Genomic DNA, 12,585 nt, shown 5'->3' on the forward strand with positions numbered 1-12,585 from the left:
TCCACAGAGGTACTGACCACTGCTACAGATCAGGCCAAACAGTATCTTAGACAGGACAATCAGCATTTCCAAATAGCAGCAACAATACAATACATAGGTTACTCGGATGTTGAAGGCATTTACGAGGTTCCTGGGTTTTTGCATGAATGCCACGTTGCTTCCTATATTGATTAAAAAGAAATTAGTTCATTTTAAGCTGTTTTACCAAGGGCAAAGGTATTACATTTGACTGTCCTTGGAACTTTGGGTTCTCCTAGTACTACAACAGAAAACCCCCATTTGACATCATCTGAAAAGTTGCAAATAAATTTCTAAGAGTCATGCAAAAAGCCACTTGCAGCAGCCCGTCATACACTATCAGGCACAAAGAATGGGAGTAGTTTCTATTAGTATAACCCATGCTTCCCCGCCCCACCCCAGAGTTCTCACATTCAATTATTTTGTTTAAAAAAATCAAGCTTATTCTGTTACAGAGTGCAGTGTAAGTGTACCAGAGGAACCATTATTTAAAACAAGTTTTCAAACAAGAGAGGCTTTCCCAAAGCTTTTATGTAATAATTTCAACACAGACAGAGTAAGTATGTTTATTGTTTTACAGCAGAATGCCCCAATTTAAGAACAAAATTGCTAGATGTTCAGCTGTGCAAAATGGTACATAGTGCTTCAGTACAAGTGGAAAAGAACATGATTTGTTAGCAAGTACTTTCAAATACAATTTTATGGTCCTAGAAGATAGGACTTGAAACCGGGGACTGATCCACAGGCAAACAATTTTTTTCTGCCTAAATTGGACCCAGCCACTTTGGACCCAGAACCAACGCCACTCATTCCTCCTTGCTAAAAAAAGAAAGTAAAATAAAAAAAATCACTACACTGAACTGCCAGATTCAGTGTATTCTTGCGTGTTACCAGGAAATGGATCAGTCCTCTACGACAGTTTCTAGCCCCATCTACAAATATCATCTGGCTCCGATAAATAAGACTCACAGGAATTTCTTGAAGGTCAATGGTCCATAATGGTAGTTATTCTACATGATCTGCTCAACTTGATTTCCAATTCTAGTTAGGCTGCTTAAATAACTTTCTTGAACTCATCGTACAGGACAAGCACAAACGCACCCCCCATGCCTCTGAGAACATTAGACCATGCACCCTTGAAGAACGCCTTTCCTCCCTCATCCCTTGCAATCTTCCGCCAGCAGTCAATTGTTCCAGAGTACATGATATCAGCTGCAGAAAGAGCAGAGAGTCGTTGTTAACGCCTGTAATTGTATCCAAGATGTTTTTCACAACTGCCCTGTTTCACTGCTCTAGCTGCTTTGTGATGTCCCAAACCACATTTTAAGACTGTAACACAACACTTGGTTCAGACAACAGAGAAGCTTCCCATCTGCTTGCCTAGTTATTAAAAACTGAGGAACAAGATAAAAAATGCCAAGTCTTCTTTTTGGCAATCATGCTGTCCCCTAATTGCCTTCATTTAATTTGTCACGGCCAACAGGCAGTCCATCTGCCCATTTCATGTTCTCTAAAGGAAACTCCTCAGCATAACTCCTGACAAACATCACAAGTTGAGCCCTGAGCATTTCCTCGTATCACTTAAATGTCATATAACTTAAATTAGATTTATGGAACAAGGAACTGTAAGAGCTGAGGGATGACTATTAAGAAAAAATAACCCTATCTTGTTAATGCTGCTTGAAGAACGGCGGACATTAACAGCCTACCTCCTTTGCGTCCCGACTGCATCATCATCCTACGCCGCACTGTATCAAAAGGATAGGAGACCACACCAGCCACAGCAGTCACCGTCTGGGCAATCATCCAGCTGATGACAATGTGAGTATTTCTGGGATCTGGGAGCATGCCTGCAATGAAAAGAGTAATTACCCTTTAATCTTGTACATCCTCCTGCCGTTCACTCACTGCATGATAGCTACTTCACTGCATGAACTATTATGAATCACTGTAAAACCATACCTTGAAATTGCAACAAGACGCTCGATAAACTTTAAACATGCTGAAGCAATATTAAAAAACCATTTAAGGAAATTCAGAGGATTTTCTTCTCAGTAACATTTAAGCACCAGGATTCTTTTCTGACTGGCATGAGAAGAAACTAACTGCTCCCTACTCTTCTCAGAAATAAACGTCATTAAACTAAGTCACTGCCCCTGTGAGTTACATTAAAGTTAATGTCAGTGACCTCCATGGCCAAATGTCAAGCTTAACAAAGGTGCTATAAAAGCACCGCTCAATCCAATTCTGCTACACACCTGAATTGGTTCGATGTAAGTACATAACACACTGAACAAAAAAGAACTTACTGTAACTATACTGTGTGGTTATCAACAAGCTCTGCTGGCATTAGGAGAAGCTCCTTTAACTACAAACCAGGAGTACTTGAAACTAGCCTGCTGCCATCAGCACATGCCCCAGTTTTGCCCTGAACACTGCAGTGTCACAGATGTTGGCACAGATATCCCCCTCCACCTCCACACTCTCGCAGTTACTACACACAGACACAGACTAACACCCAAGAAAGGACATGAGGAGACAATACAATTCTGAAAACATGTTTATCAGATCCCCCTCTGAAGTGTTACCTTTTGCTGTATCATAGATCCCAAAGTAGGCAGCTCTATAGATGATGATGCCTTGGACAGAGACATTGAACCCTTGATACAAGCCACGCAGACCATCAGACTTGGTAATTTTGACTAGACAGTCCCCTAGACCAGAGAATTCTCTGTCTGCACCAGCTTTTCCGACATCAGCAGCCAAACGGGTTCTTGCAAAATCCAGGGGGTAGACAAAGCAGAGGGAAGTGGCTCCAGCTGCACCACCAGAAGCCAGGTTACCAGCAAAATACCTCCAGAATTGAGTGTGCTTGTCTACACCTCCCAAGAACACCTGCTTATACTTATCCTTGAAGGCAAAGTTGAGAGCTTGAGTTGGGAAGTATCTGATGACATTTGCCAAATTTCCTCGCCAGAAAGAAAGCACTCCTTGTTCCTTTGGAATACGCACTACACAATCGATGATACCCTTGTACTGCTTGTCAGCGGCAATTTGTTTACTTGCGTGTTGTACCTGCAAATAAAAATATGCATTTTGACTGCATGCCTTGGCAGGCTGCACTACAGCTAGGCTTAACGCTGCTTCTACTATAAATTAAAGAGCTGTTAAGCCTGAATGCCTGATGGCAGCCATGCAGAGAGATTAAGCCTCTGTTAACAACGATAAACCAGCTGCAACAGCCGACTTTCAAGCAAAAGCTCCTGGGTCAGTCTGAATCTTGACTAAGAACTGTCAACTATTTGTATTTTGGTGAAGACCAAGGCACTTGTGGGTTAACTTGAATTAGTTCTCAAGAATTAAAAGCCTAAGTTTTACACACACACACAGAGAAAGCAAGCAAAGAAAGAACCAGAGACGTGGGAGGCCTTGTCCAATCCCAAGAACCAGAAAGAGGGTTGAAACTGCTTCCCAGCTTCTTCAGAGCTCAGGACTTGCCAAAATAGGAAGGGCCAGCCGTGAGGAACAAGGGCAAGACAAGCACGTCAAGACTGGGACGACCTAGAGCCGACAGCCCTCACTGACAGCGGCGGGCCTGCGGGGGGGAGGGGGGCCTAAGCGAGCGGCAGGACGCCGAGAGGCCTTCCAGCCGCGGCGGCGGGGACCGCGGGCAGCGGCGGAGGTGGTGGTGGGGGGGCGGCCACCCCTGCGTCCCCCACCCGGCGAGGCCGGGGCCGGGGCCGCTGCCGGCGGCCGCGAAGGTCACGCCAGTCACCTTGGGGCGCCAGGCAGCCCCGCCCCGCCCGCGGGGTCACAGGAGGCCCCGCGCGCCGCTCGCAGGCCCGGCCCCGCCCCGCCGGCAGGCCAATGGGCTGCCCGGCCCCGCCGTCACGTGAAGGTCATCAAGATGGCGCCGCGCTGCCGCCCTCCCCTTTCGCCCTCTGCGCGCTCGGCGCCAAGAGCGGCACGGGAGGAAGTGACACCGGGAGCCGCCCCCACACCCCCCCCCCCGCCCCTCCCTCCCTCCCACCGCCCCGCGGCCCGCCCCCGCCGCAACGCCGCGCCTCGCATAGCGGAACCGGCTTCCCCGCCGCCGCCGGGCGCCCACCGCCCACGTGACCTCCCCGCCAGCCGCCGCCGGGCCGCCGCCTCACGCGCGCCCTTTGTTCCGCGCGGGCGGCGGGCGCGCGCGCCCCCGCCCGTCCCCCTTCCTTCCTTTTGACTTCCCCCCCCCCCCCCCCCCTCCCCGCCTGGGCCTCGGCGGGCGCCTGCGGGGAAAGGCGGTGGGGTGAGGGGCTGCCCCCGCTCCCCGCTGGGCTCGGCCCCGCCGCTGACCTGAAGCAAGAGCTTGACCCGCTCGATGGGCGCCACCGCGGTCTTGCTGATGGCGGCGGCGACGCCGCCGGCCAGAAAGTCCTTGATGAAGGAGATGGCCTGGTCCGCCATGTTCGCGCCGCTGCCGGAGCCGCCGGGAAAGAGACGCCGCTGCCGCTCAAGCCGAAAGGGCGGGACCGCCGCCGCGCATGAGCTAAATGCCGGGCCCCGCCGGCCCCGCCTCCCGGCGCCCCATTGGTCGCACCGCCCCGGGGGCGGGGCCTAGCCGCCCGAGGCGGGAGGGGCCGGGTCGCCTGAGGGCGGCGGTTACGGCAAGGCGCGGCTCTCTCCCTCCGCGCGCCGGGCGGGGCGGCGCCGTTCCCTCCCCCCGCACACCCCCGCCCTTGCGGCGCCAGTGGCGCAGCGCCGCGTCGCCAAGGGCGCGCTGGGCCCGCCGGCCTCCTCCGCCCGCCGCCGCTGCCGCCGCCGCCTGAGGAGGGCGAGAGGCCTCGCCTCCACCCGAGCCCGGCCCCCACGGGGCGGTGCGGCGGAGCCGGCCCCGCAGCGGAGCCCGGCCGGCCGAGCCCCGCGGCGCAGTGTACGGGTCGCCGTAGCTCACGCAACGGTGATCCCGTTCTCGGTGGGGCGCCCAGCAGCCTGTACAGCCCGGCAAGCCGCCGCCCCGCGTTCCCCGGTTGTTCCCGCCTGCTCTCCCTCACCACTGCGGTGCCGAGCGTCACATCGCCGGGCTTTTCTGTCCGCCGCGGAACTGACCCGAGAGCACGAAACCGCCGTTCCCCGGAGGGAGAGCGGGGCAGGGTGGTCCCAGGTTCTTGGCGGGCCACTCAAAGTTAGGCGCCGTGAAAAGCTCTTCGGCTGGTTGCCCCGGCAGGGCCTCTGCCCTGCAAAGGCAGGCCTGGTCTCCGTCAGTGGTTTCTGCTGGTTTTATTGTATGCTGAAAGCGAAATTTTACACCTAGTGGCCAAACTCCTGCCTAAAATTATACCCATTATTTCTAAAAAAGCAAGTCTTGCGACCGTCCTAGCTGGAGGGCGTTAGTTCACCCGCACCTTTACTGCTCTCACTTTTAATGGATGTTTCCTACAAAAGTAAATCAAGCCGAACATTTTTTTTTTAAACGGATGACTGGTGAACCACAAAGTTGCAGTAGCTGAGGCGTCCGAAACCACTCCTTACACGTGTGTGTACTTCGCAGGATTTCAGAATGAGAGCGTCTCTCTCGGAGGGCATGTTGTGAGAACAGCGTGTGCTGGGCGTAGCCTTTGTCTGCTGAAGTACCATACAGTAATACCCAGCACACGTCACTATGCCTGGTGGCTTTTTGCACATCAAAAGTAAATTGTGTGCTATTTTGTACTCTAAATCGCAATGCAGATACAGTGAAGTGCCTCCCGTGTGCACACAGGGTTTGGCACATACAGCGCTACCGGACCGTATTTTGGATGCAGTTAATGAACGGCTGCGGTGATATTCTTGGGCAGATGCTTAGCGTGGTATTTTTCTTTTTTAAAAAAGCTCATCACTGAATGTTAATACTCCCACAGCACAACACAATGTGTGCAAGGCTGGGTGGTGTTTTTTTTTCTCTATAAAATTTTCTATTGATTAAAAAAGAACTTCATACTCTGGGACTCTGAATTGTCTTCGGTTTGAAAAAAGAAGGTAAAATATACACAACTTTTGTGACCTGAAACTGTTCAGTCAATAGTTGTCCTGTCCCGTTCAGCTTGGGAGCTCAGAGGGATCTGACGGGGGGAAATCCTTTTCTCTTTAGCACCATGCTTTTCCTTCTGGTTTTGGACTTTTTTTTTCCCTTTTCTGTTCTTCATCTAATCTCATATTCTGCTATCCACTTTTGTAAGAGCTCACAAATTAAGTAGGGCTAAAAAGGAGGAGGATGTTCTTGAACCAAATGAGGCGCCCCCACATTTAATCTCCAATTATAATCACAGATGAAACTTGCGCTTTTATGCAACTGCCTTTTTCCAGAAACCTCACAGAAGGCAGAGGAGTCTGCCTTGACTCTCTTGAGAAGCTGCTGCTCCAGTTCTCTGTTTCCAAGCTTGACTACACCACTGCGGTAGCAGTTTCCAGACTTCATTAGACAGTTTGTTTATTTACAGAAGGGAGTGTAACATAAAACAGTATTAAAATGGGTGTGATGGAGTATTGAAACAACACCTGCATTAACGTCCTGAAATGGGCAAAGCAATGTGTGCTGGTCTAAAAACTGGAGTATTTCTAATTGCACCAAGTATGAAGAAACCGTGATTTCTCAGCAACATGATTACTGCTGTAGGGCTGCCGACACCACTTGTGGTGGGAGACTTGTACCTGAGGGTACTACAAGTGTTGTGCAGCCACCGTAGTGCTGCCATCAAATGAAGCCAGAATCTTCTGGCATCGTTTTACTCAAGCTAAAAAGATTTACAATCAATCTCTCCTCTTTTTTAAAAGTAAGTTCAGAAAGCTGACATAACATTTCTCTTTTATGATACTGATGGGAAACCAAAAATGTATTTGCATAATTAGGAAACATCAAACATGACTCAAGACATCCAGATTTTACTCCTAAATCCATCTTTTTCTAGGTCTTAACACAGAGAATAACATCTAACATATTTCCTGTCAATCTGATTTTGACATTTGTGAATCCATGTTGTTCCAGTAAGTCTCGATATTCGGAGCCACTTCTCTCCTTTCCCTCTGTCTGCACAAGCATGTTCAAAGACTGCAGCAGAGCTGTGCTCCTGTTCTTCTTCTCCTCATCCAATACCATTTCGGCCAGCAGAATCCCACAGCCTAATTTAAAAACAAATGCATGCAACAGTACTAATCCATTATCAGGCAAGGAATTTCTGCAAACTACAAGACACAGGTGATTTCCTTTATCATTTATGGAGTTGCTCTGCTATTAAATTACTAATCCACTCTTCTCACAAAACCCAGGGAAACTGCCTTCTGCACTATGGAAGGATCAAACACCAGTCAAGTCCACCTCTGCGTTTTCAGGGGAAGAGGGGATGAATTCTGTAGGCTTGGCATGAGGATTATTGAAAGCAGTAAGACGGGAATAGTAGTTAAATCTCTTTGGGGTATATTGCTGCTTCACGTTCATACTGAAATGGTGCCAAGGAGACAAAATGGTGGATGGCAAGCATTACAGAAGCAGAGAAGTCATCGATGTTGTACTTGTTTTGTAGGAACTGAGGCCTTTGTGGTGGGACAGGCCTAAGGATGCAAAGAGAACTTTAATGATCCTGCTTACACACAGCCTCTTCCTCCATCTTCAGACCCGTGAGGGGAAAGGGAAGACAAGAAAGGAGTACTGACAAACAAGCACTGTTTTATTCATTGTCTTTTGGCCTTGCATCTGATGTGGTGGTTTCTCTTGGCATGGTGGGGGTAGGAGGCCACCAACTCGGATCAAAATAGCATTTTACAGTGATTTTAGTACTACTAAGTGCTGCATAACATTCATATCTTTCTGACCCTCAAGACAATCTCCTCAGAGCCATTCCTATCCGTACACCTCAGGCATTTAACAATTAATAAAAAGTAAACATAACTGCAGTTTCTTAGAGAAGAGATTGAGATCTGCAGCTGAAATTGCTGGTGGAGACCTCAGTGTTAACCATCAGGAGTCATGAAAGTCCTTCTGACAGCTTATTAATAAATTCCCTGTTTCTTCCCCATATCATCAGCTACTTTAGTAAATGCAAGTTCAAGCCACCTACGCTGTGATGAACCTATGGCACAGGTTTGCTTCAGAATGAGAACGGATTAGCCAAGCATGTCTGAGGTGAGCCTGGACCTACATCATCTGTCCAGATGGACTCGTCTGCCCTAATTCAAGTCACTCATAGATTACATCGCTGTATTTCAGCTTGCCCTCTTAAAGATGCTCTGTCCACTATGAAACATATAATCACTTTTCTTAGGAAAAACATGACATTTCCTTTCACAGACAGGTGAGACAAATCATCCTCTGAAAATGCCTGTTTTTCTACTGACTGGAGAGCTCAAGGTGACTAGATTATTTGAATGCCTAATATTTAGGTATCTAAAGTTGTGCTGATGAAGCCCATTTCTATTCTCTCCCCTGCTTCACACATGATTCTCTGCCTTCAACAGAAAGACCTGGGAACTGCTGTTCGTGGTTGCACAGCAAACATCGCTAGGTAGAGTAATGCAGGACTCTCATTTCTAAGTCACCATTACATGACAGCTTTGGAAGATGACGTCCAAATTTTGTACATTCCAAAAAGAGGACACAAATAGCACGGTCGTTATAATTTACCATGGAAAGTTATTTGGGACATCTGGTTAACATCAGGGTATTCTGGAAAAATATACCCAGAAAGCACAACCAATGTGGGAAGAACACTGCCAAAAATTAGACACAGTGTATTAAGTTAGTACAGGGAAAAGGAAAGAAAAATCTCTCTATAGTTAGTGAAGATTTACTAATGTAATTGAAATGTCATGAGAGGGAGAGAAACAGAGCTAATGTTCAACACTTTCAAGAAGGATACTTTGATGAAGATATTTTGGCAATGATTTTATAGGAGATAAAAATTAATGGTCATAACAGTCTTTTCTGAATTAGAAACTCATCTAATCCAGATTATCATTGTTTAGCAAGAACATAATTTCCAGACAAGAGACTGGGGGTGGGGTGGGCAGTAAAGTGCCAGCCCTCCAAAACCTTTTTTTAAAAACAAAACAAAGACCCACATTAAATACTTCCACTATCCAGAGGTCAGCCAACACATCCAAAACCAAACTGAGAGCTCACACAAAGGGGCTTAGCCATTAAATAGCTCTTCCTAAGCTTTTGCGCTGGGCGGCTCAGATGACATGCTACCCTTTGCTTCTGTCCCATTACTTGCTATAACAAGGTCAAAAATTGATATAAAAATGATTGAGCTAGGACAGCAAACCAACTTGTCTCTCTTACAAACTTCTGTCTTCCTCAAGGATTCTTACATCAGTGCTCAGTAAGCAAGTGCTGAAGTTCTTGTTTGTTATTCATCTATCATTCTGTTAACCCCCACGATTCTCCACCTCAAAAAAATTGGTTTCTGCACATCACATTTCCTCTACACTGTTGTTAAGGCAGAATGTGCGTAAAAGCATTCTCAAGAAGGCATAGCTGCATGTCACATCCCAAGGAGCAACACAAAACTACAGGCTTTATTGGCAGAAGTTCATTTACATTTTAAAACTTAGCCCCCTCGTTCTTCATGTCTTGATCAGTGAACAGGCCCAAATTCTCCCCAGTTATACCTATCGCTTAGGAAGTCTTTGCAGTGTAACACCATTAAGTCCACCCCTTCTACCAGTCAGCAAAAGATACCAGCTTTCTCTAGAGCAACTGAAAAACCGAATTTGGACATTAGTGAGAGAAGATGAGTTTATTATTATTTCTCAGCTGCCTGGGCTATGTCAAATGATTATAGAACAGCTTATGCTGAAATAGACCACAGGGCATCTCTAGTCCAACCTCCCGCTCAAAGCGGGGCAGCTCCACAGTCAGCTCAGCTTGTTCTCAGGTCTTGAAAATGCCAAGAGCAGAGATTCCAGAGCCTCTGGGCAACCTGCTCCAATGCTTAATTATCCTGAGAGTGCAAAGCTTCAGTGCATTACCCACAGACACCATGCCCAGGGGACTAATGTGTGTATACAGTGTTGTGCTTTAACCACAGAGTACCATTGAGGCGGTGTGGTAGCCAGGCACTTCCTATTCAAATCTGACAGGCAGATCCTTGGTGGTTAGAGGCACAGTTTTAAAGTCAGTGACAGTTACAGACGTGCCAACTTTGAGTCAGAAAATTTCAGTCCTAAACAGCTTATGGCAGCTTGAAGAACAGCATTATGAACTTTATGAGATGAGAAACATCTCATTGCTGGAATGAGTCTCTCAAACACAAACCTGTTAAGCATAACAGAAAACTTCATATCAATATGGAAAATAAATCTTTTTAATTTATTCAGTTGTTGAATATTTTGCCTTATCTCTTTAAATGTCAGTATGAGATCAGCCAATTTCCATTCAAAAAAACCTTCTGCTAAGAATTACAAAGCCCAACGTGGTAAAAGTCTGGCATTGCCCTGATATTGTGCAGCTGAAATGCTCTGTAGTAAGCATGTTTCTCATGATGAATTGAATCACCGTGGCACTTTTGCTTTGCTTGCTGCTCAAAGAGCAAAGTAACTTCTGATTAAGTAACGCAAGTCAGAGTCTACCAGACAGAAGCAACTCTTTCTTGACCTTGCTCATCAGTTCTCTGAGGCTGGTGATTCTGCATAAGCATGGCCTCTTTCACGCTGGCTTACTGGGATTATTGCTGTAAAAGTGTGACAGGCAAGAAAGTAACAACTGATAACAGGAAAAAAACTCGTTTGAAAGTGCAACTTTAATCTTCAGGAAGGCTTCCACTACAAAGTACACTTTAAATAGAAAAAATAAATATCATACAATAGAATAGAATCATTTAGGTTGGAAAAGACCTTTAAGATCATCAGGTTGCAAACATTATCCTAACACTACCAAGCCCACGACTGAACCACGTCCCTAAGCACCACATCTATAAGTCTTTTGAACACCTCCAGGGATATCAATGTGGTATCAGGAAAAACATAAACATTAGGAAAGCTGACATTAGTGACAAATTAATTGAAGGGATGGGATACAGTATGTACTTCTCCAATTAAAGACTGGAACATGAAGAAACTTCTACTTTTAATTTTCGTAAGAGAATTTATACATAAATCCTAAAACTCATCTCAAGTAATGAGACAGAAACTATATATGGCCATTTAACCATATTCAGAAAAACCCCAAACTGATAGAAACTGACAGGAACAGCTCTCAACTGCAGCCTGTGTGGGTACATCCTGTGGCTGGAGGTCAGAGGCTGCTCAAGTTCTCTGTGACATAGCTGCTGTAGGAACATCTTTGAGCTTTGTCCTGTTTTCACTTTTGCCCATGGAAAAAGTGCTTTAAAAGAGTATCCTTGAGATGTTTTAGAGTGAAGCCCCACAGAAAAGTAAAAAAGAGGACTGGCATCCCCAAATTACATCTCACAGTATATTATTCATTTTTATTTTTTCATTTCTGATAAAAATGAGCAGTAACCACTGAGTACACTGCAGAGGGAGAATTTGCTTTAATTTTAAGATCCAAGAAAACCAATGTATTAACGTGGCTCATAAAAGCTTGTAGTTTTAACTTGCTACGCTATACAGCTATGTCAAGTCTAAGCTTAATACCATCTGCAAAACTAGCCAAAAGAACTGGACATGAAGGTGTTTAACACATAGGAGTTTCAGCCTGTCCCAGACACTTTTTAAATGCATAGAACTCTCTCCTGCAGAAGCTGCAGTCCAACTTTTATTCAAGGCCTGTAACAACTATGCTACGGATAAAGAGTCAAAACTATCCGGAACTGATAATATATACTGGTTGATGATGGGAATATTGCACAAGTGTTGTAAAAACTCAGTGTCCCAGTTTGCTTCTGGGCGCACTACGGTGACAGATTCTTCTTGACGCACAAAACAGCATCTAATAGGTTTCCTGTGATCTTAATTTGTACATTTGTGAAGCTGTATTTCTCCAGTAGTTGTTTATATTCTGAGCCACTTCTCTGCTTGCCTTCAGTCATACTGAGGGACTGTAGTACAGCTCTGGGAGGGTGTGTCTTCTGTTCATCAAGCACAAGTTCTGCCACTAGCAAGGCACTTCCTGCATTTCCAAAACAACCAAAAGTGGTTCAGAAAAGTATTTCTAGCTTCAAGTTTTTATCATTTTGTTCAGAGACAGTTATAGAGGTTCTCAGACTAGTGTTTTAATGGTCTTCAGAGGAAATCAGTGACAGAACTTTACTTTCAATAATCTCTCCCTGGAAGCAACCATTTGATTGTTAAAAGGAAGGAGGCAGTTAGAGCACTGTCCCCAGTGAAGTTCAGATCACTTCCTGACTATGTATTTAAACTCAGTCTTGTTACCATTTGAATCAAGCAACTCCTGTAAGCACCTGTCATACCCCAGTCTTTGCAAACAAAGATTAAGACAGTCACTGACAATTTTCTTTCATAATTTGTAAACAGGATCAAGCTTTATGGCCTAGATCTAACTTTGAATGTTCTCCTATGAAACAAACTTCATAGCTACAATTAATCCTGTTGTATGAAGGAATCAGTTGATTTTAGCAGTCAGGCTTTTCT

The 12,585-nt window shown here is 46.0% G+C and overlaps 2 protein-coding genes across 3 annotated transcripts in view; both read right to left on the reverse strand.

Moving 5' to 3' along the window:
* Window positions 1–531: 531 nt before the first annotated feature.
* Window positions 532–4,498, reverse strand: SLC25A6 (solute carrier family 25 member 6). The gene is made up of 4 exons (XM_086465522.1): window positions 4,354–4,498; window positions 2,607–3,093; window positions 1,728–1,868; window positions 532–1,230 (listed from the first exon to the last, which is right to left on the reverse strand). The coding sequence occupies exons 1-4, from the start codon at window positions 4,462–4,464 to the stop codon at window positions 1,073–1,075; spliced, it is 897 nt and encodes a 298-aa protein (XP_086321648.1). The 5' UTR covers window positions 4,465–4,498; the 3' UTR covers window positions 532–1,072.
* Window positions 4,499–6,834: 2,336 nt separating this feature from the next.
* The window catches only part of ASMTL (acetylserotonin O-methyltransferase like), a 30,043-nt gene continuing 24,292 nt past the window's right edge, over window positions 6,835–12,585 (reverse strand). Inside the window, exon 13 of one of the 2 annotated variants that reach the window (XM_086477155.1) lies at window positions 6,835–7,155. In XM_086477155.1, the coding sequence (XP_086333281.1) occupies window positions 6,941–7,155 (215 nt within the window). In that variant the 3' untranslated portion in view covers window positions 6,835–6,940. Of the gene's footprint in view, window positions 7,156–11,501; window positions 12,104–12,585 lie in introns of those variants that run through there. The other variant, XM_086477149.1, reaches the window with a different exon arrangement.

Source organism: Leptosomus discolor, chromosome 1, assembly GCF_034619465.1.
Source record: "Leptosomus discolor isolate bLepDis1 chromosome 1, bLepDis1.hap2, whole genome shotgun sequence".
Lineage (NCBI taxonomy): Eukaryota > Metazoa > Chordata > Aves > Leptosomiformes > Leptosomidae > Leptosomus > Leptosomus discolor.